This window comes from Peromyscus eremicus, chromosome 16_21 (assembly GCF_949786415.1).
Source record: "Peromyscus eremicus chromosome 16_21, PerEre_H2_v1, whole genome shotgun sequence".
Lineage (NCBI taxonomy): Eukaryota > Metazoa > Chordata > Mammalia > Rodentia > Cricetidae > Peromyscus > Peromyscus eremicus.
In genome coordinates, this window is record NC_081432.1 from 56,160,602 (window position 1) to 56,187,508 (window position 26,907).

Genomic DNA, 26,907 nt, shown 5'->3' on the forward strand with positions numbered 1-26,907 from the left:
ACTTAAATGTAAAGACAAAAATACAAAATTTCGTACAATGCAACACAGGAAAGATGAAAATGGTCTTGGGTATGATGACGACTTGCACCCGTGGTGAAAGGAGATAACTCTCAAAAGTTGTCCTGTATTCACATATACATCCTTAGACACACAAATCATGTATATACACACATAATAATCATTTTCTTGAAAAAAAAATCTAAAACTTCAGAAAAAAGGAAAACAAACATATAAAATTTCTGTTCTACAAGAAAAATAAGCCACACAATGGAAAAAAAATGTTTGCAAAAAACACATGTGATAAAGGGCAGCTACTCAACAAAGAATTCTTAAACTCAGTTTAAAAAAAAATGAACTACAAACAGACAAAAGATCTAACATACACATCACCAAAGATACCCAGTTGTCAAGTACATGAAAAGATGTTCAATATCAGATGTCATTAGGAAAGTGGGAACCATGAGATACCATCACACAGCTACCAGAATACAAACACAAAGCAGAGAAAACATTACATGCTGCCAAGGATATGAAACAAACTTTCACTGTTAGTAGGAATACAACACAGCATAGCCACTTTGGGAATAGTTTGACAGTTGCTTAGAAAACTAAACACACCCTTACCAAATGATCCAGCGATTTCATCCTTGGTATTTATTTAAATGAACTAAAATGTATGTATAAACTAAAATCTGCATACATGTTTATAGCAGCTTTGCTTATAACTACAAAAACTTAGAAACAATCCAAATACTCCTCAGTATACATAGACAATGAAACAGTAGTGCTGTGGAACATCTTTCTGCATGCTGTGAATATGTGTTGCTCTCATTGGTTGATAAATAAAGCTGTATGGTCAATGGCAAGGTAGAATAAGGTTAGAAGGTACATTCAACCTGAAGACGGAAATGAGGAAGGGTGGAGTCACGGCAGCCGCTTTGAGCCAACACCAGGAGAAGTAAGATATGAAAGAACAGTTAATGCCACGAAGACAAGTGGAAAAACAGATTAATAGGAATGGGTTGAGTTGTTGTAAGAGCTAGTTAGTAATGAGCTTAAGCCACAGGCCATACAGTTTATAATTAATATTAAAGCCTCTGAGTGATTATTTTATAAATGGCTGAGGGACCATGGGTGGGAGAGATTCATCCAGAGAAACTTCCAGCTACATTTGGTGCCCAGGCAGGGTGGCAAGAGTTTCCACCTAAAACTTATGAGAATTTAATTAGAGATTCTAGAATGGAGCTAAGAGCAGCTTCCTAGTTTGTGTCTCTCATTAAAGGTCATGGTACAGAGATGCAACCCCTGGTCAAGCCGACTCCTTCAGTCTCTCACAGGCTGCCATACAAAAAGCTCCTCCTAGCCACTGCCTGCAGGCTTGGGAGCACAGCCACAGGTATAAAAGCATGGACATACTACTTAATACTGCTTCCCAGAATTGGGGAGGTAAGCACGACTCGTTGGTTACTGTGCCATGTTGAAAAGCTGAGCAAGACAGAGTCAGCAGCCAGGGCTGCCACTACTTTTGTCCTAGCCATGCAGCTTAAGAGTTTAAAAATCTCTCCTGATCAGAAAAGGATTACAGGTACACAATAAGAAAAGATTCAGATGGAAGAAACTCTAAACGGGTTACAGTATGTTTCAAAATATACGTGGGCTTGAGAGAGAAAAATAAAAAGGGTAGAAAAGTCCTTTAAAAAGAAATATAGCATTAAAAAATATAATAAACCATGTAAAGATGGAAATTACACAAAGAGTCTGGATACTGCATATTATTGTGTTGTCTTTGCGATTTTTAACTGCAGAGAGACATTTGATTGTAGGGGCTACTAAGTTAAGCCAATATGTATATTTTAAAGGTATCTTTAAGGATATGTTGCTTTGGAAAAGAGGTTCTGCTTTTGTTTCCACAGAAAATGAGAACCTGTGGATGGTTTCCAGGCTAAAATGGTTTGATCAAGCAAGACCCCCTGAAAAATCTCCAATGGGAACAGATGGCCCAGATGATCCAATATTTCAGAGTGTCTCTGTTGCATCCTCTGAGTTCTGCATCCAGAAAGGCTTCAAGACTGCTGGCTGAGATGATCCAGCCTCACAGACTACTCCAGTCAGGACTTGACCATAATCCTAAATTTTCTTTGAGTCCCCATAAAATTACCAGCAACCCTAATCAGCAGGAAGTAGCCTAGAAAACTACACTCACATTCCCAAAAAAATGGATTATGGATGTTTGTCTTTGTTTAGAATGTTGGTTATAAATTGTTATGGATAATGGTTAGGAAAAAAGCTGAACAAAGGAGTTTAGACTCAGGAGTTTTGTTTTGAAAAAAAAAGAGGGGGAAATGTTGTGGGATAATGCTCTGTACATTGTAAAGATTTGTCACTTCTATTGTTTTAATAAAATGCTGATTGGCCAGTAGCCAGGCAGGAAGTGTAGGTGAGGTGACCGGACTAGGAGAAGGCTGGGAAGAGGAAAGGCAAAGATGGAGTCACATGTCAGATGCAGAGGAATTAAGATGAGAATGCTAGACTGAGAAAAGGTACCAAGTCACATGGCTAAACATAGACAAGAATTATGGGTTAATTTAAGCATAAGAGCTAGTTAATTATAAACCTGAGAAATAGGCCAAACAGTTTATAATGAATATAAGCCTCTGTGTGTTTATTTGGGACTGAACGACTGCAGGACCAGGCAGTACAGAAACTTCCGCCTACACAGTAGTAAAAGCAAATGAGATACCAAGTCATGAAAAACTATGGGTAGATTTTCATATACATAGTAAATCAAAGAAACCAATAAAAATGGCCGTACACTTCAAATAATGGGAAATGCAAAAGTACAGAAACAGGTGAGGAAAAAGTGACAGCCAAAGGTTAGGATGGAAGGAAATCTGAGATAGAGGAGAAGATGTTCAGGACAATGAAATTATTCTGATGGCAGAACAGCAGATACATGTCACTACGCATTTGTCCACCCAACAGAATGTTCAACACACAGTAAACTCAACTGTATGAACTCTTAAGATAATGGCATGTCAATTATAATTATAACCACCAGTCATAACCAATACATTACTCCAATGCAGAACATTTCTAGCGGAGGAAAATGTGCAAGAGCACTTATATTTTTGGTTTAGTTGTCCTTTCATTCCTCTCACTACTTCTGAGTATGTGTGTGCATGATAGGAAGTTGCACATGCCACAGCACACGTGTGGAGGTCATAGACAGCCTTGATGTGGGTTCCAGAAATCAAACTCAGATCACAAGGTTTGTGCAACAATGTACTTTTACCTACTGAGTCAATCCTGCTAGCCTTGGTCAACTTTCTGTGACTCAAAAATTCTGTGCTAGAAAGACAAGAAGGAAGGAAAGAAAACAGATAGATGACCCTGAATATGCTATGAAGTACAAGCCAGACAAGGCGCTAAAGTGGTAGGAATCAGTTAAAAAGACACAATAATTTAGGCAAGAGACAATGATAGGCTAAACTCTTAACATTGGCCATAGAAATAAAAGCATCCTGAAGCAAAACTCAAGTTTGTGCCCAATCTATTAGAGACAGACATCATAGAACTTTTTGTACAGGAAAAGTCTTGTGTGGTGATATATTGTGTACCCTAATACACTTGCCTTAGGATCAGAGGACAGAGCCAGTCACTAGATTAGACATAGAGGTCAGGCAGTGGTGGCATGTGCCTTTAATCCTAGCACTTGAGACCTCATGCCTTTGCTTGGAAACACACACACGCCTTTAATCCCAGGAAGTATTATGGCAGGGCAGAGAAAAGTATATAAGGCATGAGGAAACAGAAACTCACTCTCTTTAGGCTGAGGATTTCACAGGCTGGCTGTTCTGCTTCTCTGATCTTTCAACTATCACCCTGATATCTGGCTCTGGGTTTTTTATTAAAAGACCATCTAAGATTCAAACAACAGTCTTAATTTACTAAATTAAAAATGCTTTGACAAAATACATGGTATCTAGGAAAAACTTGCCAAGTTCACATATAATGAGATTAAAGAATACCTAGTAATCTTCATAGTTAAATTCTAAAAACTTTTTAAAATTTATTTTCACTTGGTACCTAGTTTTTTGTACATAATATGAAATAATTAAATACTACATCTTACTGAAGGATTCATTTACTTTTTTAATGAATATAAATTATCAGTATGATGAAAGATTTAATTTCGTATCAGTTTGACACAATATTCATTCCTAGAAAACTCTTTAACATTGTAAAGTAAGTAGTACATAAATGATCTATTGTGGTGGTCATGTTTCTTTAAGAGACGATCAAAGAAAGGACTTGTTGGGTAAGGGAGGAATCAGCCTCACCTTTTTCTTCAGACTTTAGAGGAAAAACTTTCTTCTCTGCAGCTAACAGGTCAGGCTTTGGAGCTAGGAGGTAAAGAAGAAAGTGAACACTAACTTTTAAAAATAATATACAAGAAGAGAACAAAAAGATAGTAATTTCTGGTACTCAAATGAAACACCAGAATTCAAATTAATTTCTTCATCTGTACTTGGATTAACAGCCTTAATGTTCCTTGATTTGGCATGTTTAACTTATGAATGCATCTATACCCATAAGATTACATTTTATTTCAGCTGCAAAGCCATACAACAAGGATAGCATGACCGTAACACACCTGAAATTGCAGCACTCAGGAGGTAGAGGCAGATCATTTGTTTGAGTCTAACATGAGCTATCTAGTTATAGCTCAGGGTTCACCTTCAGCTACATAGTAAGATCCCATCTCAAGAGACCAACATCAAGCAAGATTCCAAAACAAAAGAAGTGCACAAAACTTCCAAACTGTATTCAGGTATCTAGGAATATTTTGTATAAAGAAGCATTTGTTCAAAATAAATACAAATACAAAAAAAAAAAAAAAAAAAAAAAGACTATGGAGCCAGGTGTCATGGCACACACCTTTAATCCCAACATTGGGGAGGCAAAGGCAGGCAGATCTGAGTTAAGTCAGCCTGGTCTACATAATGAGTTCCAGACTAGCCAGAGCTACATACTGAAACCTTGTCTCAAATAGACAGACAGACAAAGGATGGATGAATGAATAAATATTGACTGATTGATTGATTAAACAAAGTAGAGTAGGTGAGGGACTGATGACTCAGCACTTAAGAGAACTGGCTGTTCCCCAGAAGACCCAGGGCTCAATTCTCGTATCACTGTGGCAGCTCTTAAAACAATCTTTAACTTGGGGCCTAGGGTGGATCTGGTACCCTCTTCTGGCATCTGGAGGCACTGCATGCACTTGGTGCACAGACATGCATGCAGGCAAAACAACCATATACATAATATTTTAAAAAACATTTTTAAGTAGTATATTTCAGCCAAGTCAATCATAAAACAGGTTTAAACTTGATTAGTTGTAGTAATTCAATATTCCTACTACTGAAGTATCCAAATTATTTCTAGGATCCTTATTTTATTTTGGAGACAGGGTCTAACTATACAGGCAGGCTGGCCTTGAATTTATAATCCTAAAAGTGCTGAGATTCCAGATGTTTACTATCATGCTTGAATAGGATCCTTATTTTATATCATTTATACTTTTAAAAAATGATGAATAATGCATGTAAACATTTTTTTCATAGATCTAAAATATCTTAATATTCATTTTAATTGGTTTTGCTAACAATAAAATTCAATGGTTTACATTAAACTAAATATTATTTTGTAACTTAAAAATATGAAAAGTAACAAACTAAACAATGCATTATTTATTTATTTATTTATTTTTACAAACCTGGACCCTTTACAGGAGGAGGTGGTTTCTTTGGTTTCTGAGGGGGGAGAAAAAGTTAAAATTGATTAGCTATTTAAAGTTAAAATAAATTAATCTAAATTATATTGTTTCTCATCTCATTCTTGCCTAGAATACTAAAATACTAAGAACCTAAAAACTCTAGGAAAGGTCACTGAAAAAGATATTATTACATCCAAACAGATTCCTGGAGCAAAAGTCAGTCAGATACTTAAAAAAAAAAAAAATCAATTAATTGGGTAAAGCGAAAGAATCTTAGTGAGCAAAGTGTTTTCATCCTCATCGAATTAGTTCTAGAACGTCAATTTGCCCCTTCTTCACAGCTCAGCGGTAGAGGAATAGAGTGGATAGATACCGAGACGAGGGAAGGGAAGGCCTTGTGCTCACAGGTGCACTAGTGGCAGGACTGTGTGGAGGTACCAAGCACCTTCTACGTGAATTTCATGGCTGCTAATACAAACCTGGTCAAAAGCACACAGAGTAAGAGGTCCTAGGTCCCGGGGATACGGACACACACACACACACACACACACACACACACACACACACACACACGACTACTACTACTACTGATGTTTTCTATGTGGACATGATATGGACATGACTACCTTTTAAATGTTTCTAGTTATACTCATAGATTAGTGCTGCTCTCTGCCTTAATCAGAGCAGCTTCTGCTTTCAAGCTATAGATAATGCAGAGACTTGTGACAGGATAAAATGCTAAGAATAAACTACTTTTCAGCACTCAGCGCTAAGTTGTCCATGTGTATCATCCCCACCAAGGCTCAGAAACATCACAAAAGTGGGTGAAGAAAGAACATAAAACACAAGAAGAGGAAGCCGGGCGGTGGTGGTGCACACCTTTAATCCCAGCACTCGGGAGGCAGAGGCAGGCAGATCTCTGTGAGTTCGAGGCCAGCCTGGGCTACCAAGTGAGTCCCAGGAAAGGCGCAAAGCTACATAGAGAAACCCTGTCTCGAAAAACCAAAAAAAAAAAAAAAAAGAGAGAGACAAGAAGAGGGAAGGAGTTCTGTGAAGAGCTGGCTTTTAGATATGACATGGTATTGCATCCATGATCTCACAGCAGCAGTGGCTATTTGCCTAAGACTCAGACCATCAGCATTGCATCCGTCATGCCTTGAGGAGGGTTCAGAAGTCTCCCCTCCCTCAGAAGAGCTAGAGGCAGTAATGGCTCCTGGGTATGAGGTGTCATTCCTCTGAGGTGGAGCCACAGATAATTTGCCCTTGCTCAAGGCTCAAGTAAATAAACCTCTATCCACAGTCAACTCTAATTAAATACAGTTGATTACAAACAAAACTGAAAATAAAAGGGCTTGTTGGGGGACGGAGAGATGGCTCAGAGGTTAAGAGCACTGACTGCTCTTCCAGAGGTCCTGAGTTCAACTCCCAGCAACCACATGGTGGCTCACAACCATCTGTAATGAGATCTGGTGCCCTCTTCTGGAGTGCAGTCATACAGGCTGTATACATAATAAATAAATAAATCTTTAAAAAAGGGGGGGGGCTTTTTGGAAAGAAAAAGGATTTGGTGAGAAGGGGTATATGATAAAAGAGGATGAGAGAAGGGTAATATGATTAATGTACATTACATGTACAAAACTGTGAAGAATAAGAAAAAAAACCTTAAAAGTACATATGAGAAATTAAAAAATAAAGTGAATGATAAACCTAGTTTTCATTCTTAAGTCTAAAGAACTCATAGATACAGTTAAAAGCAAAGGCCTTCTTTCCCCTCAATTTCTAAGCATTCATTCACTTTTAAGACTTAATTTAGTGTGTAAAAAGTTTCTAACATTTTTAAATGGCTGCTCCAAATTAAGAAGAACTAGTAAGTAATATAATAAAAGCAGAAGAAACAGTGCTCATTAAGGAAAGAATAAAAGTAGACTGAAAGCTCAATGAAAACTGAATGCAATACAGCAAAGGAAAGAACTCAGACAGCCTTAAGCTTCTATAAAGTAATTGCCAATAATTAACTTGATTAAAGACTACAAAGATTAGCATGCTCTGCATGGGCTTGAACTGAAGATTTTATACAGCCTATTTTGCTGCATACACCTAACTGCTTTGCCTTCTAATTTGTAAGCTCAGGTAATCCTGCATATGGAGAAAGTATCAAGGCATGAAAAGGCAAAAAAAGTGTCTAGTAGTATCTGAGAATTAATACAGAAGTATTACATGTATAAGGAGGAAGCAAGCACTCGGCTTCACAATACCATAAAATAAACTAACACTTTTCATTAACATTAAATTTCATTCAGAAAATTAAGAATCTATTCAACTTATATAAAGCCAGCTCTTTTTTCTGTAATCAGAAAAGGTAAAGAAGTCATAGCTCGCTTTCAGTACACACAGTCAATATCAAGAATAAAATATAAGACTGAAATAAAATAATGTTTCACGGCAAATCAAATTTTACTTAGATGTACAATTTTATAAAACTATGAAATGTACTCAGAAATGTAAAAAACACTTGCAAACATTAAAGCATTCTCATCATTAAGAAGCAAGCAGACTCTTACCGGAAAGTCTTTATCTAGCTCACTTATCTGAACAGCAAAGTTATCTGGAAACACTCCTTCTTTGCCATTAAGCTCCCCCTTCCACCAGCCTACTTCTCCAGTCTCCTGAAACGCAAACCAAATAGTTACACTAATGGAAGCCTCACATTTTCTTTTCTTTTTTTTTTTGGGGGGGGGGGCCGGGGTGAGGGGCTTACCAGGTAGCACAGGCTGCCTCAAACTCACCATCCTCCTGCCCCCACCTCTGCAGGCACGAGCTAGTAGTTATCATTATATGAGGGGAAAGTTCACAATGAGCTAGGATGAATTCACTATCTTTAAAGGACATCGGACGGGGTGGGCAACCTCAACAAATAGTAAAATGTTCCTAGAAAAAAAAAAAAAAAAAAAAACTCCCTGCACACTACTTTTAGCAGCAGTTAGAAAACTGGGTTTAATACCTAGGTGTAGTGCTACATACCCTTAAATCCCTGACATTCATAGACCTGTGAGTTTGAGGCCAACCTGGTCTACATGGCAAGTTCCATGCTAGCCAGAGTGAGACCCTGCCAAAAAAAAAAAAAAAAACCCAAACAAACAAACAAACAAACAAAAAAACACAGAACAAACAACAACAACAAAAACTGGGTTTAATGTTTTAAAATAAACCAATTTTCGTGTAATCTGTAAGTTAAAAATGTTCTCATGGGAACAGGGGATGTAGAGAAGAGAAAAATACAACAGGTAGGAAGAAACGGAAAAAAATAGAAGAATTCCTAAACTCTTACTATCCTAACATTTTACATGCATATACTAAAAAATCACTTTTCTAGCAGCTTCAGAAATTAGCACTTTGAATGAGCACCTGCATGAAGTACTAAGTTTGACTAGTCTACACTCTGTGAACACTGAAATTACATAGAGGGTAACATTAAATAAGGACTGCAGCTGTTCTATCTATCACGTGGGTAGCTAATGAGATGCTGGATCTACTCATTTCTTTAATCCTTTTGCTATCTTTTTCTGGTATTCATAATACGTACACAATAAAATATATTTCTAAAAAAAAAAATCACATATGCTAAGCCAAAGGTTAACAGGTAACTTAAAACAGTAAGATGAACTTCAAATCAAAATACTCCACAAGGCTATAGGACAAGCAAATATTTATTACTCTCTCATAAGTAATTATTATTCTAACAGACCTAAAACTCAGGAGATTTTGGGTTTGTTTGTTTGTTTGTTTGCCTTAGAATTTATTCTACTTGACACAATTATTTCTTTCTTCACGCTAGGTGTCCCAAGGTTGGTGATACGGATCAGCAGGCAGAGGTGCCTGCCATCAAGCCTTTTATAACATGAGTTCACACCCGGCGACCCACAGGGTTGAAGGAGAAAACAACTCCTACAAGTTGTTCTCAGACCATTTCCCACAGCAAGACGAGTCTCATGACCTTTTACTTACTAAGAACATTTAGGTTGTCCAAATCTTGGAGTTAACAAAGAAATAAAAATAAGCAATGTAATCACTGGTCATTTCTCTCATTTCTTTTTCTTTTTAAGAATTATTTAAGAGCTTGAGTATTTTGCTACATGTATGAATATGCACCACATGCATGTCTGATGCTTGCAGAAGTCAAAAGAGGGTGTATGATCCCTTGGAACTAAAGTTATAATGACTCTAAGAAACCACGTGGGTGCTGGGAACTGAACACAGGTCCTCTGCTCTTAACTGTTAAGCCATCGCTCCAGTCCCGTGTATTACTGGTTTTTAGTATATTACAAGCAATACAGACAATAAAAACTTTAAAAAGAAATCACTTGAAGAGCTTGTATTCATGTTCCCAGAACCCCCCAAAAAAGATAATGTCAAAGACCATGTGAAGCTAATATTCTATAGGCAATACAAGAATTTTGAAAGATATTTCTATGAATGATGATTCACTAAAAAAATACCTTACCTTACTTATCAAATGGATTATCTCCCCTTCTTTAAAAGTAAGTTCATCTTCGTTGGTTCCTTCATAGGCAAATAATGTTCTACAGTATTCCTTAGCTGAAATAAAGAATATAAACAATGTAACTTATACAAATTGATTAACACAGCAGATATTTATTAAATCTCTATGTAAAGCAATATACTCACTAAGCTATTAAAGGTTGAACTAATAATTTTAAAACTTATACTCAATGTTAAGAAAAAAATTTCCCTATCACTCAAATATTATTCAGTGTCTGATATGCACAAAACATAGTTTTAACTTAAGAGAGATTCTTAAATGAACACAGCATGCCAGAATTCTCAACCTCATTTGCTTTTATCCAGTAGGATTTAATATTGTGGGAATTAGTACAGTATGAAAGTCCCTCAAATGAGTTAACAATGTAAAAGCATATTTACACTAGAGTAGTTTACTTTAGAAAGAACTCACCTTTAATCTTGCCATCAGTGTCTGGTTTTGTCACCTCCACATTCGGGCTTCTGGATCCCAGTGACTGCAGGATTAAGGGCTAGAAGAGAAAAGGACAGTATCAACTAGCTGGAGTTAAAATAAAAATATGTTTTTTTAAACTTTACTTTTCAGGCTAGGGAGATGGCTCAGTGGTTAAGAGCACTTGCTGCTCTTCCAGAGGAGCCAGGTTCAATTCCCAGAACCCACATGGTGGCTCACAACCATCTGTAACTCCAGTTACAGATGCAGTTACATGCAGGCAAAACATCCACACACAAAAAAATAAATGTCTAAAAGTTTTTTAAGATTTTACTTTAATTTAAATACATATGGCATATATATATATGGCTACATGTGGGAATGTTCACATGAATTCAGTGGCCCATAGAGGACAAAAGATAGTGTTGATCCCTGGAGCTGGAGTCACCTGACAAGGATATTGGGAACTGAACTCTGGTCCTCTACAAGACCAATATGCATTCTTAACTGCTGGGTCGTGTCTCCAGCCCAAGAACAATACCATTAAACCAAGTTTTCCTTTACACTTTCCCAGCCCTCCCAATGGTCCTTATAGTAAGGTTAGTAAGATAACTAAAAAATCAGCAATAAAAAATTAATAATCTCAAAATTTCCTCAAATGATAGCTACTAATTTTTTTTTTCTTACATGTACAGGTGTTTTGCCTGCATGTATACCTGTGCACTGAGTGTATATAGTGTCCATGGAGGCCAGAAGAGGGCAGTGGATCCCATGCGACTGCAGTTACAGAGGGTTCTGGGTCACTAAGTGGATGCTAGGAATCAAACCCAGGTCCTCTGGAAGAGCAGCCAGTGCTCTTAGCCACTAAGCCATCTCTCTAGTCCCAATAGCCACTAATTTTTAAAACTACCTAAAAATAATATACTCTGGTATCTACATTATGATTTAATAATAGAACTTCTAAAACAAATAAAAGTAATAATCACTTTATATATATTGAAACTTAATCCTTACAACTTTCTGCATCAAGTAGGGATTTATCATTCTTCCTTTTTACATTAGGAAGCAGTTAATCCATCAAAGCAGTGATTTCAGTCCTGGAGCCCACGTCTCAACCTATAAAAATGGACTCTTAACAACACTAAACCTTAAAATTAGAGGGAATTTTAAAATTAATTTTATGTATTTTAATTTCTTACATGTATATACTATATTTTTGAGTTTCATATATGAGTACTACATCTACATTACAACCCTGAAGTAGAGGGAATTTTAAAAACTTTGTACTTCACTACTATTGGAATGAAAATGTTTAGGTACTGTTACAACTACTCCATAGTCTGCTTAGACATTTCTCCATAGAGTATGGTAGGTCCTGAACTACCTTTAACAAGTGTTTCCTTGAGTCCTCTGCCCAAATAGAACAGTACATAGAACATGACATTAGACTTCAATGGTTAAAAAACTGAATACACTGATAACTAACCTATCTTTATGTTTTTGTGTCTTCTGAAATACTCACTTTAATTTCTGCCAGTTCTAACCATACCTTTCAATATGGTATCACCTAAAACATACCAAGTGCTCCCTACTTTATTAAATAATGTGACCCTGAGACTACTCTCACTAATAACTGAGTAGTAAACATCATTAATTGTGACTGACAGGATGCTAATGTAATGTCATTAATCAAATAAGTTAGTACAATCACACACTTTTAGAACTTAAAGGGACCCATGTTCATTTAGTCCAATATCCCTCACAGAGCAAAAAGCTGTAAAACACCATTTCACAAAACTAAGAATCTAATCCATTATACCCTATAATCTCAATCTCAATCTCTCTCTCCCCCTCTCTCCCCCTCTCTCTCCCTCTCTCCCCCCTCCCCCCCCTCTCTCTCAAGACAGTATTTCACTATGGAGCCCTACGGGGCCTGGAAATTGAGATGTACACCAGACAGGCCTCTCTCTAACTCACAGAGATTCATCTGCCTCTGCCTCGAGTGCTAGATTTAAAGATACATGTCATCACACTAGACTAGACTTTAAAATCATAATGCCAAGAGTCTCAGAGATCGGAAAGGGAAGGGCAGGAAGCAGAGGTGCTCTTTCCTGAATCTAACTCACAATTAAATAGGAAAATATGTAGCAACCTGGCAGAGAAGAAGACTACTAAAAACCACTATCTTGGGAGAAATAACAATGCATTTCACCAACCAAATGAGATGTAGCTGAATTGGATAAATAATAAAATATCTTAAACCTTTAAGAGATAAGGAGATATAAATGAGAATTATAGGCCCTGGAGAAATGGCACAGCAGATAAGAGAACTTACTGCTCTTAAAGAAGACCCAGGTTTGGTCCCCAACACCCACTCAACAGCTCAATCAAGCACATGAAACTCCAGTTTCAGAGGATCCAGCTCCCTCTTCTGATATTCTCAGGTTCATGTGTGCACATGTTACACACATATACACATAAAATAAAACTTTTTTTTAAGAAAAGATGATAACTATAAGGATAAAGTTCATTTCTTCTGAAGCAATTACTCAATCAGTATCTCCAAAATACAGACACTGGGCCAGACAAAAATTTCCAAAGAAATGCTCAAGACTGTAATTATTTCCCCTCAAAACAAAAATCTGAAGGCTTAGTTTGTAGCTTTTCATTAGATCTTATAAATTATGGATTGTTCACTTGACTTCATTTGAAAATGCTAGTAAAATGCTAATAAAATTAAACACTCAGAAGTGAGGTTAGTAAATTTAGCTACTGTTGAGAATCCAGAGAAAATTTAAGTAGCACTTAGGTATTTAGTATTTCATTTTCAATTCACTTTAATAGTTCATTTTTAGCTATCTATTAAATTAAAAGAAAAATAACAAATCTTTAGCTGTAAACGACAAAAAGAAAATATCTCCCTTTTATATTTACACTGTTATAACTACAAGACCTTAAGGTTGCCAATAAGAAAAGTCTATCTTGGATTTACCAATTAATAAGCCCCTAAGTTTGTAACACTGAAATATAATTATTACCATTACAAATTACAAGAGACATTTCCCATAAACCTCTTATTTTTTCCTTTCTTTCTTTTTCTTTTTTCTTTTTTTCCAGAGCTGAGGACTGAACCCAGGGCCTTGTACTTACTAGGCGCTCTACCACTGAGCTAAATCGCCAACCCCTCCCATAAACTTCTTATGCCTAAGTCTCTATGACCCCCAAAAGGAAATTAACAGACTTCTAAATTTTACAACTTAAAAAAAATGCTTAGTGATGAGGGGTGAGATACCAGGGGGATCTTGAGGTCCAGGCTAGCCTGGGTTACATAAGGTATCCTTATCTCAAAAAAGCATATAAACAAACAGAAAGCCAATACTCTTACCCCTAAAGTGCTAAATGAAACAACGAATAAAATTAACCTGTTAAATTCATTATTACTACCTGTGATGGTTAGCTATGATCACCACTGTGATGATTAGTTTTTGTCAACCTGACACAAACTAGCATCACCCAAGAGGGAAGCTCAACTGAGGAATTGCTTTCATCAGCCTGGCCTGTGGCTCATGTCTGTGAGGCATCTTCTTGATTGCTGACTGATGTGAGAAGGACCAGTCCAGCTGAGCAAGCCAGTAAGCAGCATTACTCCATGGTTCCTGCCTCTATTCCTGCTTGAGTCCTGCTCTGATTTCCCTCAATGATGGACTGAGTGGGACATGTGAGCCAAATAAACTTTCCTCCCTCCAAGTCAGTTTTGCTCAGTATGTACCACAATAACCGAGAACCAGTACACTACCTTTTCTGGTTTCTTCTCTTCTGTTTCACTACTGGATGTTCTTGTCCTAAGTTTCACAGAGCCTTCTTTAAAAATATCTCCAAATCCAATCCCTCTAATTTTCTTTGGCTGTGTAACTGATCCAGGAGCAGCTTCACTCACATTCCCCGGAGATAGTAAAGGTGAGGTAGAGCCAGTCAAGGCTATTTCTAAAAGAAGAATTTTGTTTATGAAGAATGACACCCAAAATTACAGAAATCTTTACATCACTTTCTACAATATCTGTATCTTATACTAAAAAAAAAGAACAAAGATAGTAAGATAAACAGCATAGTGCTCAAACATCCTAGAGTAAGATGTACTTTACATTGGTTGTTGTTGTTGTGTTGAATAAAACAGTAGCTATTCTAATTATAATTTTATGACAAAGAAATTCAGGAAACTGGGGGCTGGAGAGATGGCTCAGCAGTTAAGAGCACTAACTGCTCTTCCAGAGGACCCGGGTTCAATTCTCAGCACCCACATGGCAGCTCAAAACTGCCTGTGACTCCAGTTCTAGGGCATCTGACACCCTCACATCAATGCACATGAAATAAAGTTAAATAATTAAAAAAAAGAAAAGAAAAAAAGGAAATTCAGGAAACTAACACAAAAGATTCTTAGCAAGATGCTACAGCTTAGATATGGTTTGTCTCCTCAAGGTTCATGTGCTTGTTAATGGTACAGAAAGGTGACGAAACATCTAAGAGGTGGGACCTACAAGGAGATGGCTGATTCATCACCACCTGGGGCACTAGTGTTAGGATTTGCAGGCATGGGTTAGTTCATGAAAGAGCATTTTGCTATAAAGAAGCTTCACAGTAGTATTTCTTTTCCTGAAGGACCCTTTGATATTAATATAGCCATCCTAGATATAGTATATCTTACACAGAATACCAAGTTCTATCTTTCTTATAACATGTTTTGAGGCTCTGATAGTATACTTACCTGTCTGGCAATCTTGTCCTTTCAATTTTCAGACCATTTATTAATATAAATGTTTTTATTTTTATTCCTTTTCTCTCTCTTTCTCATCTTGGTTTATTAGCATCTCCTTTTAATAGCTCATTAAATCCCCCTCTGCTGCAGTTTGAATGTACACTTATAGTCATTGAAAATATATATAGATATGTATACATATATACATATCTATATCTATCTATCTATATCACTATTTACCCTAAAATCTGTCCCTTTTTTCATTAAATTTGCACAACAAAAGCTACTTTATGTGTACCTCCACATAGTGACATAAAAAAATTGTTTTAAATCCAAATGTGATCCTTTGTTTGAAAAATTAACCAAGAAATCATGGATTATACTGGGTACTGAGGAAAAGTAATACCAAAGAGACACCTGATGAAAATACAGCAATCAATCAAACAATCCAATCTACCATTAATCTTACAACAGCAGTCTAGAAGCTTTTCAAGATGGCCCCACACTTTGTGTTTGTGTCTATTCGTGTGAAGGAATGGAGGGAAGGAGGGAGAGAGAGGAAGAGACATTATCTTGATTATCTTTATGTGGATAGGCCCATATTCCCTAACAGTGCTCTAACTCAACATCTCAAAGTAAATTCACCATCTCTCCCAACTTAAACCTATCTCCAGAAACAGTTATCTGCATCAACCCAAGGACTACCTGGTAATCTCTGACCACTCTTCTTCAGTCACTCTGTGCCCCATCGTAACTAGGTCCTCTATGATACAGAACCTACACAGCACTCCCGTTCTTCCCATGTCTCTCCACCACCACAGCATTCTTCTAGTCACTCTGTGCCCCATCATAACTAGGTCCTCTATGATACAGAACCTACACAGCACTCCCGTTCTTCCCATGTCTCTCCACCACCACAGCATTCTTCTAGTTTAGACGATTACTCTCTCAACCTAAATCACCAAAATACTCTCACCCGGTGCTGCCAACCCATTCTTCCTCTATGCACTCTGCACACTGCAACCAAAACAAGCCAGCTTACAAAGACAGTTTTGATCACTTCACTCCCCTTCAAACCTTCTCTGTGATTTAGTGTTTTTAATGCCTCAAGCCTGACAGTTTCTCCACCCTTAACACCACCTTCAACTATATAATCCAAAATCACTCTGAACTGAATGCCTTTCAGGATCTTGAAAAATCTATGGTTTTTCTTCACTCTTCAAATTTGCTGAGGCACTGTCTATTTATTTGGAGACTTCTGCAAAAGGTTTTTTCCCTCTCTTACATACATCTATAGTACTCTGAAGTTTCTTGTGACAAATATTTTTCATGTCAAATTACATTAACTTTGACTTATTTAATAAATAGCCTTTTATTTTGAATGGAACAAAAGCTTCAAAGTGGGGTTGGGGTTGGGGGAGTCTTGGTTATTCACCACTGAATCCCCAGAATCTAGCACAGAATGTTGGACAACAAGCACTCAATATAGTAAAAGTAAACTATGGATGTTAAGTGAATAGCAGTTTTTACCTGCAGGTTTCCCTTCAGTCTATGATTATTAGATTTCAGATTTAATGCCATGCCTCCATTTAAATGTAAATGAACTCTCATATCACTGCTCAGAAACCTCAGTCATGACTCAGGGAAATTAAAATCCAACAGGCAAACCACAGGGCTGCAATGCAAAGAAATGTCTAGTACCTAATTTCCTGTCCATGCCTTCTACACATTAAGTAGTATAAAAGAAAGCAACAGAAACCCAACTGTGATCTTACTACTCAGTGGATAATCAGGAGTATCAGCACCCTTAGTGTTACCAATACCCTCAACAGTTAAGGTTTCACTTTCTACACTGTCTGAAAAGTTCTCTGTATACCAAAAGTACTATTCTTTCATTCATTGGACATCAATATGTCACACTATTCCACAAAATAGGCATTTGGCAGTGAACAAAATTTATATATTCTAATAAGTAGTTTGCCAATGTGTGTGTGTGCGTGCGTGTGTGTGTGTGTGTGTGTGTGTGTGTGTGTGTAAATAGGAATAGTAAATCCTGCTTCAAAATGAAATCAAAGGGAAGATAATTAAAGAGAAGTGGTTGAGACTTTTTTTTAATACAAGAGCAGTCAGAAAAGGCATCAATAATGAAGTGATTAATAAGAGAATACTAAATCAGACAAGAGGCCATCAGAATACTTCAAAGAGCCTTCCAAGCAAAGACACAATGAAGTCACAGCAGCCATGGAAGTTCCATATCCAAGTGTTCTGTATTTAGATTCAACCAAGTGGAAATGTGGTTGGGTATATGAAAGCTGCATCTTTACAAACTTTTTCTTGTTTTTCCTTATAAATACAGTGTAACAACTATTTACATTGTTTTAGGTATTATAAGTAAAACTGCAAATTACTTAACACAATCAGATGTGCCTAAATTATATGCAAATTCTATGCCATTTTAAAAGAAACTGTAGTATCCTCTGATTTTGATATCTATGGGGAACCCTAGAACCTATGTCCCCCCGATACTAAACAAAACAATGTACTAAATCCAATCAAGAAAAAATCAAAGCAATTGGTGTACACTCTCCAAAAGTCTCAATCCCCAGAAAAGCAGACAGAAGTTAAAGGAACTGGTCTAAAGACAGAAAGTACACCGTATGTGTGGTCCTGAGTTCAGAAGAAAAAATATCGTTATATAAGCATAGCAGAACAATTAAAGAAGTCTGTACATGAACTATGTGTGAAACGATATTATCTATAAAAAGTGTCTTGATTTGATGGTGATAATGTAACTATGAGACTATCCTTGATCTAAAAGATTAACAAGATTTTAAAAACAGCTATAGAGAGAACACGAACAATCATTAGCACATGGTGAATTGTTAACTGGATAAATCTGGGTAAAAGATGCATGAGAAGTCCTTCATTTTTATGTTTCCCCATGTTAAAAAGAAACATTTCTAGAACATGCCTGTAATCTTAGCACCTGGGAGATTGAGGCAGGAAGATTACCTTGAATTTGAGGCCAACCTGGACTACAGCAAAACCCTTTCTCAGGGGAAAAAAAAAAAAAAAAAAGAGCTTCAAAAGATGGTCCTATAAGCCAAAACTTTAAAATTAAAGTACTCAGCAATGGAATTCAAACAATCGAACTCTTAGAAATTCTGATCTTCAATAAAAATAAAAGCATATAATCCTAACAGTGTCAGTTTTCTCTGATATAAAATGACAGGCTAGGGGCTGAAGAGATGGGTCTGTAGTTAAGAGCACTTTGCTGCTCTTCCAGAGGATCTGAATTCACTTCCCAGCACCCCTATCAGTCAGCTCACAACTGTCTGTAACTCCAGCTCAGGAGATCCATCATCCTTTTCTGGCCTCCCCGGGGGCATCCACATACTCACATGCAGATATACATACACACAGAAAGAAACAAAAAATTGTAATAAATAAAAATGAAAATCAATCAAATGAAACTAGGGTGTTATAAGGACTTTCTAGGTATCTAGATGTTTCTGAACTTCACTCTATGACCTCATGCCATTTTCTGCCATTTGAAAAGCCTAGCTTTTCCTCCCAAAAATTAATTTTCTTCGTATTTTCTACCATTCACTAAGATTGCCTTCTTGGGCTGGGGAGAGACTGGCTGCTATCAGAAAACCTAGGTTTGATTGCCAGCACACAAATGGAAGCTTACAACTGTCTGTTAACTCGAGTCTTGAGGGATCCAAAACTTTCTTCTGGCCTCGGAGAGAACCAGGCACACATGTGGCATACACAATACATGCAGGCAAAACACCCATAAAAATTAAATAAATTAATTAAAAATTAAAAAGAAAAAGAAGAAAAAAAAAAGACTGCCCACTCTCCAGGCTCCAAGTTTCTTAAGTTGTAGTGTTAGGGAAGATACCATTGAATTCATATGCAGAAATAAACACATAATTATGAATGATGACAAAAGTTGCAGGGACTTCTTTTTAAAGTCTGAAACAGTAAAGCTAAAAGCACAACACTTAAGAATAATTTCAAAACTGAACTCTAGACTTCTTTTATCAATTACATTTAATGCTACTATAGATAAATTTTTATTTTTATTTTGTAAGGATTTATTTTAATTATTTGCACATGTGGGTGTGTGTCCAAGGAACCAGATCCTCCTGAAGCTGGAGTTACAGGGTGTTGTGAGCTGCCCAACAAGCATGCTGGGAAACTAACTCAAGTGCTCTGCAAGAGCAGTATGTGCTCTTAACTGCTGAGCCATCTCTCCAACCTTAAGTCTATGAAATTTTTAATTATTATTTGGATTTATTTTCTCTAAAAGTCTCTTATCATTCAGTTCACTAAAGCTCAGAAATCTACTCTCTACACATTAACAGCTTTTGTTTCACTTCAAATCATGTGCTCATCCATATATAAAATACTAAAAGTTGTAATGGCACACAGGTAAACCCACGGAACACGTGGCAACATATAGAACAACAGAAATGGGCTGAGTTTAAATGTAAGAGCTAGTCGGTGGTAGGCCTGAGCTAATGGCAGAGCAGTTTTAATTAATATAAGCCTCTGTGTATTTACTTGGGGGACGTGAGTGGGAGAGATTTGTCCCTACTGCCGGCTGGCTGGAACACAGGAAAACCCCAGCTACAAAAAGTATTGACAAAAGTCAAAGGAAATAACAATTCAAAACAACACACCGCCCTGCAACTGCATAAATACCTTTTTGATAAAATCATTACTGTTTGCAAACTAATTATAGAAAGGCAAAGATAGTGTATATTCTCTGCTACAACTCACATAAAAAAGTAACATACACACCCCCTAGCATTATACTGACCCTAAAAAGAAAAGAAAAAGTAACTGGTCTCCTTCAGATTATAAAATACTCCTTAAAATCTATGAATATATGTATATAACCAAAAAATGGCTACGTATTACTCGCTAATAGAAGCATGACTTTTAAAATCCTCACTATATGTATAGTTCCACCTGCACTTGAAAATTTAAGTAATCTTTTAAAGTAAGTTTCCTAAATACCACAGCAAATAGTATTAAATTTTAAAAAATAGTATTAATTTATAACTAGCTTGGGTTAATATTTCCTCAATTAAATTCCTTGAATGGAGAGCATATTAAGATGAATTTGTGTTTCCAATTGACAAGAGATCAAAGTTTATTAAGCTACACATGGTAGGACACATACTTGGAATCCTAGCACTTGAGAGGCTGAAACAGGAGGATTGCTACATGTTCAAAGCCAGCCTGGCCGACACAGTGAGTTCTATGTCAGATAAAGCTACATATAGAGAACTTACCTCAAAAGACCAAATAACAATAATAGCAAGAACAACTAAATGGCATTTGGCTGTAGGGAAAACAGAATCTGGTTTATGAATATAGAAAACAAAAGTAAGATTGCTATTTTAAATTTTCTCAATTACTAAGCTAGGCCATCTGTAAATTCAGCAGTTCAAAAAGTACAGATAAACAATAGGATAAAAATAGAACTCAGGGAAAGAAAAAGAATAAACTATTTGACCAGGTATTTTTCCCCTTTTATTCCCATTATAATATGCTTTTTAAAACTAGATGAACTGAAACTGATTAAGCACTCAAAAAAACAATTCCAAAAGATAAAGCCACAGTAAGTCTTTCACCTACCTGATTCATCCTGACCTTCATGAGTTTCACCATCATCCGTGAGCTCTAACTCTTTCACAAAGTTTGAGGGGAAAAGTCCCAACTTATTGTTTAGGGTTCCACTCCACCAGCCTTCCTCTACCTGAAAAAGGTCACAGCACAAAAGTAATAAAAGTCTGTCAAGTGAAAACCTTCACTCTATGGGAAAACTGAGCTGTAAAAATAAACGAGCAAATAATAAATGATGCAAAACAAGCACTTTTAAAAGAAAGAAAACGCAAGTCGGGAATATATTTTAAGTAGCTAAAGTCTAATATTTCTAAATTAATATACGGTTAGTCATGCATGGGATTAATCATATTACTTGCAGTGTTCACAATGAGAACTGACAATCAATTACAACCTATGAAGCAAACACTTTTTACAAAAGTGACACAGTATAATGCCTAACTGAGAAAGCACACAGCTCCTGACCCACACATTACTGAGCCTTGTTTTATAAATATAAGATACATTATTTACTTAAAAATCTTTGTTTGGACAAAGTTTAGTAACTAAGAATATAATTTCCCGGACCAGTGAACTGACTCAGCAGGTAAGAGTGCTTGCCAATCCTGACTACCTAAGGTTGATCCATGAAGCCCACAGAGGAAAAGAAAACTGACTCCCAGAAGTTGTTCAACGACCTCTATACATGTGCCATGGCATGAGCATAACACATGCATGCACGCGCACGTGCACGCGCACACACACACACACACACTCTCAAGGGTTAGGAATGAAGAGGAAAGCCGAGTAGTGGTGGTGGTGTGCGCCTTTAATCCTAGCACTCAGGAGGCAAAGGTAGGAGGATCTCTGTGAGTTCGAGGCCAGCCTGGGCTCAGAGTGAGTTCCAGGAAAGTTGCCAAAGCTACACAGAGAAACCCTGTCTCGGAAAAAAAAAAAAAAAAGAGGATCAGAATTCAATTCCCAGCACCCATGTCAGACAGTTCACAACACCCCAGCTCTGGGGAATCACAAACCTCTACCCACCGCAGGCACTTGCACACATACGTACACATAATTAAAAACAAATTTAATAATAAATGTAAAAACATTTCTAAGGATGTAATTTCCTAAGTGGTATAAAATCTTATTTCTCCTTTTTAGTTAAACAGTGATTTTTAACCAAAGTATGAAAAAATTATTTTGGTTTTATTATTTTGTTTATGTTATGTGCATGAGCATTTGTCTGAATGTAGTGTTATGCACCACATGCATGTAGTAGCCTCAGAGGCCATATGAAGGCGTCAGAGCCCCTGGAACTGGAGTTACCATGTGAGCTGCCATGTGAATGCTGGGAAGTGAACGGGGGGGTCCTCCAGAAGAGCAGCCAGTGCTCTCAAATACTGAGCCATCTCTCCAACCCTGAAAAAAAATCACTTTCAAAATTCATCTAATAAGCACCTTACTCCAAAAAGAATATTCTCATGAATTGAATTCTTTAACAGAGGCTGAAGAGATGGCTCAGCAATTAAGAGCACTGGCTGCTCTTCCAGAGGACCCAGGTTCAATTCCCAGCGCCACATGGCAGCTCACAACTGTCTGTAACTCCAGTTTCAAGGAACCCGACACCCTCACATAGACATACATGAAAGCAAAACACCAATGCACAATAAAAGAAGAAATCTTTAACACAACATTCAGACTCAGTAATAATAAGATTGCTCAATTTATTAAACAATATTCAGTAATTGTTTTCAGATGTATAGTTTCTGCTGTGGATGCTGAAGGGTTTTAGTGAGTAACAGTATATTTTGAAGAGTACATTGCTGACTGTCACCATTTACTTATCAGCATTACATCCAGCTAGAAATATATCATTTACATAAATCATCTTCAATGTTATCTACCTTACAACTGAAAGCAAACTTCTCTCCACATATACTTTTTTGGCTGTCCTGGAACTCACTAAGTAGATTAGGCTGGTCTCAAATTCACAAAGAACCACTTGTCTCAGCCTCCAGATTACTATGCCCAGTCTGAAAACCAACTTTTAATAAATAATTTCTATAATAGGCACTCTTTATGTACAAGCCATGATTTATTTGCTAGGAAAAGAGTCGAATCTTGCATATGAGAAATCCCTTTGTTGCCTTTGCTGAAACAGCTAAATTGGGAGAATATTAGACTACAGCAATCCCTGCTCTTGAAGAAAACAACCAAGAAAGCAGTAAGCACATAATTAGAATGTAACTGCTAGGCATGGTGGCACACACCTTTAATCCCAGCACTCAGAAGAGACCAACCAATCTTTTTTAGTTCCAAACTAGCTAAAACTACATAGTGAGTACCTGTCTCAAAACAACCAAAACTACTAATAATGAAATGTAAAAATCAATGCTGTAATCAAAGTGGGAACGAAGTGCAACAGGCACATAGGAGCATAAGCCTGAAAGTATCAGAATCTGCTCCCCTAAAAGCTAAATGACCAAGAAGCTCAACATTAAGCCTAAATAAGATAAAAAGCATGGGGGGGGGGGGGAATAGTCACATCAAAATACATGATGGTTACAGACAACATAGCTGAAATACAAAGTGCTTGATACAGGGGCTGGAGAGATGGCTCAGAGGTTAAGAGCACTGACTGCTCTTCCAGAGGTCCTGAATTCAATTCCCAGCACCCACATGGTGGCTCACAACCATCTGTAATGAGATCTGGTGCCCTCTTCTGGCCTGGAGACATACATGCAGATAGAATACTGTATACATAATAAATAAATTAATCTTTAACACATTATGTTTGGGATAGCAAAGTAGAGCAGCAAGCATGAAGAGCTCAGGGGTTTTAGCAGACTCAAGGCAATATGAAACTGGGCATGATGGCTTGTGTCTGACCAGAGCACTCAAGACGTAGGGCAAGAGAGTTGCTTTGAGTGTAAGCCAGACCCAGCTAAATTGTGAGTTCCTGGAAGTGGGCTACAGAAGGAGACCCTGCCTCAAAGAATGTGGGAAGGAAGAGAAGAAAAAACTAAGATAAAGGATTGTGCTGTGGAATAATCCTCTTGTACACTGTAACAATTTGTCATTGGAATTGGTCTAATAAAACGCTGATTGGCCAGTAGCCAGGCAGGAAGTATAGGCAGGATGACCAAACTAAGGATGATGAGAAAGTGAATGGCAGAGTGAGGAGTCGCCAGCCAGATGCAGAGGGAGAAGATGAAAGTGCTATGCTAATAAACATACTGCCATGTGGCAGAGCATAAATAAGAAATATGGGTTAACTTAATATGTAAGAGGTAGTTAGTAAAAAGCCTGAGCTATTGGCTGATCATTTATAATTCATATTCAGCCTCTGAGTCAGTTATTTGGGACCGGGTGGTCAGGATAGGAAATGTCCGTTTACAGGATTGAAAATTATAGAAGCCACGTGTGCTATGGAATTAAGTATGACAAAATGGAACAGACACAAAGAAAAAAACATCAGTATTATTTAAACTCCAAATATCAGCAACTTGTTAAACGTTGTTTAATTAACAAATTCTTGGGAAGAAGAATGGTAAAGAACACACATTCAAGCACAGCAATAATGAACTGGGCATGGTGACCATGCCTGTATACCCAGCACTGAGGTGGCTGAGGCAGGAGGACCACCTTTAAGGCCAGCCTGAGGTATGAGACCCTGTCTCTAAGAAACAAACAAACAAAAAGCAAACAATCATTTGAAAACAGACTGTACAGTCTAGCCTGCTGACACATGCCTGTAATTCTAGTGCTCAGGAGGTGAAAAGGAGGACTATAGGTTTGAGACCAACCTAAAATACGTGGTCAGACCCTGGTTCAAAAAAAACAAGGGCCCACTATGCACAGAGCCCTGGGTTCATCTCCTCCATTGGGCAAGGGGGAGCTGTTCAAGACAGGCACAACAAGACAACAAGCTACACACATTCAAATTCAGGCCACTGCATGTCAGGCACATATGAAGTTAAGTGAAGATGGCTTCATAATGTATCTCACACCACAAATGTAGTCTTGGCACCATTATCATCAAGAACTGATCATTTCTATGCTCTCACCCTTCACTCCTGACAGCATCTAAGTGGTTTGTAAGTAGCTATCATTTCCAAGGCTAGACTGTAAAAGGCATTTCACCATGTTGCTGATACAGTTGCACTTAGAATTGTGAGATTGCTATGCAAATCAAAATAAGCACCCTCTACTCAAAATGTGCTTCAAATTTCAGACTGTGGAATAAATTTTCTATTAACTTTGCCTAAAATCCAAAGCTTTTTGATTATTACATCAGTAGTCAAGAGGTTTTAGAATCTCAACCATTTCAGATTATAAGATCAACTACCCAGATACTGTAGTGGGTAGCTGTTCCAGCTTTGACCTGGAAGTACTACCCCCTAGCGAGGCTTCTGGTAACTGGCACGCCTACCTATGACGCACCCCTGGGGCAGGGCTGAGACAGGAGCCCTTAAGACTGAGATCCGGATGTGCTGGCTCTCTTGGTGCCTGGTGATCCTGGATGCTGGGAGACACACTGGGTCAGAGTTCTCCAGAGAACCCCACTGGACTTCACCTCACCTCTCTCGGATCCTGTAACCAACCCCTTTATTGGCTGTAAGTTACTCCAAAATAAACCTCCTTTTTAACAACGTGGAGTTGCCTTGTAAGAAATCCAAGCCAAATGTAAAGGAAATTAAACAGCTGTCCAAGTGGCAGTTCTAGTCTTCAAGGCTGTCAGACATCAGGTATGAATAAAGGGGCTTTCTTACAAAGGCTCTCACCAGTCCTTTACTTCTGAACTTTCCAGTTGAGGCCCTAGACATCACAGAAGAGACAAGCCAATCCTCTTGCGCTCTATCTGCATACTTGAACCACACAACCCACAAGAAGACAGTTGTTTTTGCCACTAATTTTAGGGTAGCTTCTTATGTGTCATGAGTAACAATAAGCAATGTGATTCTCTATGACTCAATCTCTACCTCTGAGAAATGAAGATAAATATTCCCTTCTGTTAGACTGTTTAAAGTTTAAAGGAAATAAATGTGAAACTTAGCACAGTACATCTAAATAAATGTTAACTGTGTCACCATCAGATAGAGTAAATCAGACTGCCTTCTGTCTAGGTATCCTAGAAGTTATCATAGACATCAGTGATAAATGAGAAATTATGGCACAAAATCAATTCCTGCTACAATATATTATATCAAGGCACTCTCTAAAACAGCATCTTCACTGCCCAGCAAAACTTTTAATATTCCTTCAATGATAAAATCAGATGTGAGAAATTAGAAATATTTTCATATCTTAGTCTAAAGTATGAAACTGTGAAAAAAGCATACTTGTCTAGTATCTAAATACAGCAATTCAGACAAGACAGACTTTAAAACAATTTCTGCATTGCACTCCCATATCATTCAAAAGGATGTTTTTCTGCTTCTGTTTTGTGCCAACAGAGAATTAAGATAAGGCTCTCTGGTATTTGGAGCTATTTAAATAACATTAATTTTACTTTTTTAGCATTATTATAATGGTATGTGAGCATGATGTGAGTATGGGTGTGCTCATGCAATGCGCATGCAGAGGTCAGGGGGCAACTTTGTAGTCAGTTCTCTTTCCACCTTTATATGAGTTACAAGGATGGAACTCAGGTAACCAGGCTTGGGTGAGCTATCTTGCCAATACAAAATTACATTAATTTTAAGCTTGAAAAAATGTTTATTTTTATTCCTTAAGGCAAACACACAAATAGTATATAGCAAGGACAAGTAAAAAAGACTGTGT

At 37.4% G+C, this 26,907-nt stretch overlaps 1 protein-coding gene across 1 annotated transcript in view; it reads right to left on the reverse strand.

The window, feature by feature from the left end:
- Cd2ap (CD2 associated protein) overlaps positions 1 to 26,907 on the reverse strand; it is a 90,254-nt gene that overhangs the window by 24,416 nt on the left and 38,931 nt on the right. The window contains exons 5-11 of the mRNA XM_059281460.1: positions 21,157 to 21,277; positions 14,545 to 14,732; positions 10,749 to 10,827; positions 10,278 to 10,372; positions 8,338 to 8,442; positions 5,777 to 5,813; positions 4,341 to 4,403 (exon numbers count right to left, since the gene is read on the reverse strand). Of these exons, the coding sequence (XP_059137443.1) occupies positions 4,341 to 4,403; positions 5,777 to 5,813; positions 8,338 to 8,442; positions 10,278 to 10,372; positions 10,749 to 10,827; positions 14,545 to 14,732; positions 21,157 to 21,277 (688 nt within the window). The remainder of the gene's footprint in view (positions 1 to 4,340; positions 4,404 to 5,776; positions 5,814 to 8,337; positions 8,443 to 10,277; positions 10,373 to 10,748; positions 10,828 to 14,544; positions 14,733 to 21,156; positions 21,278 to 26,907) is intronic.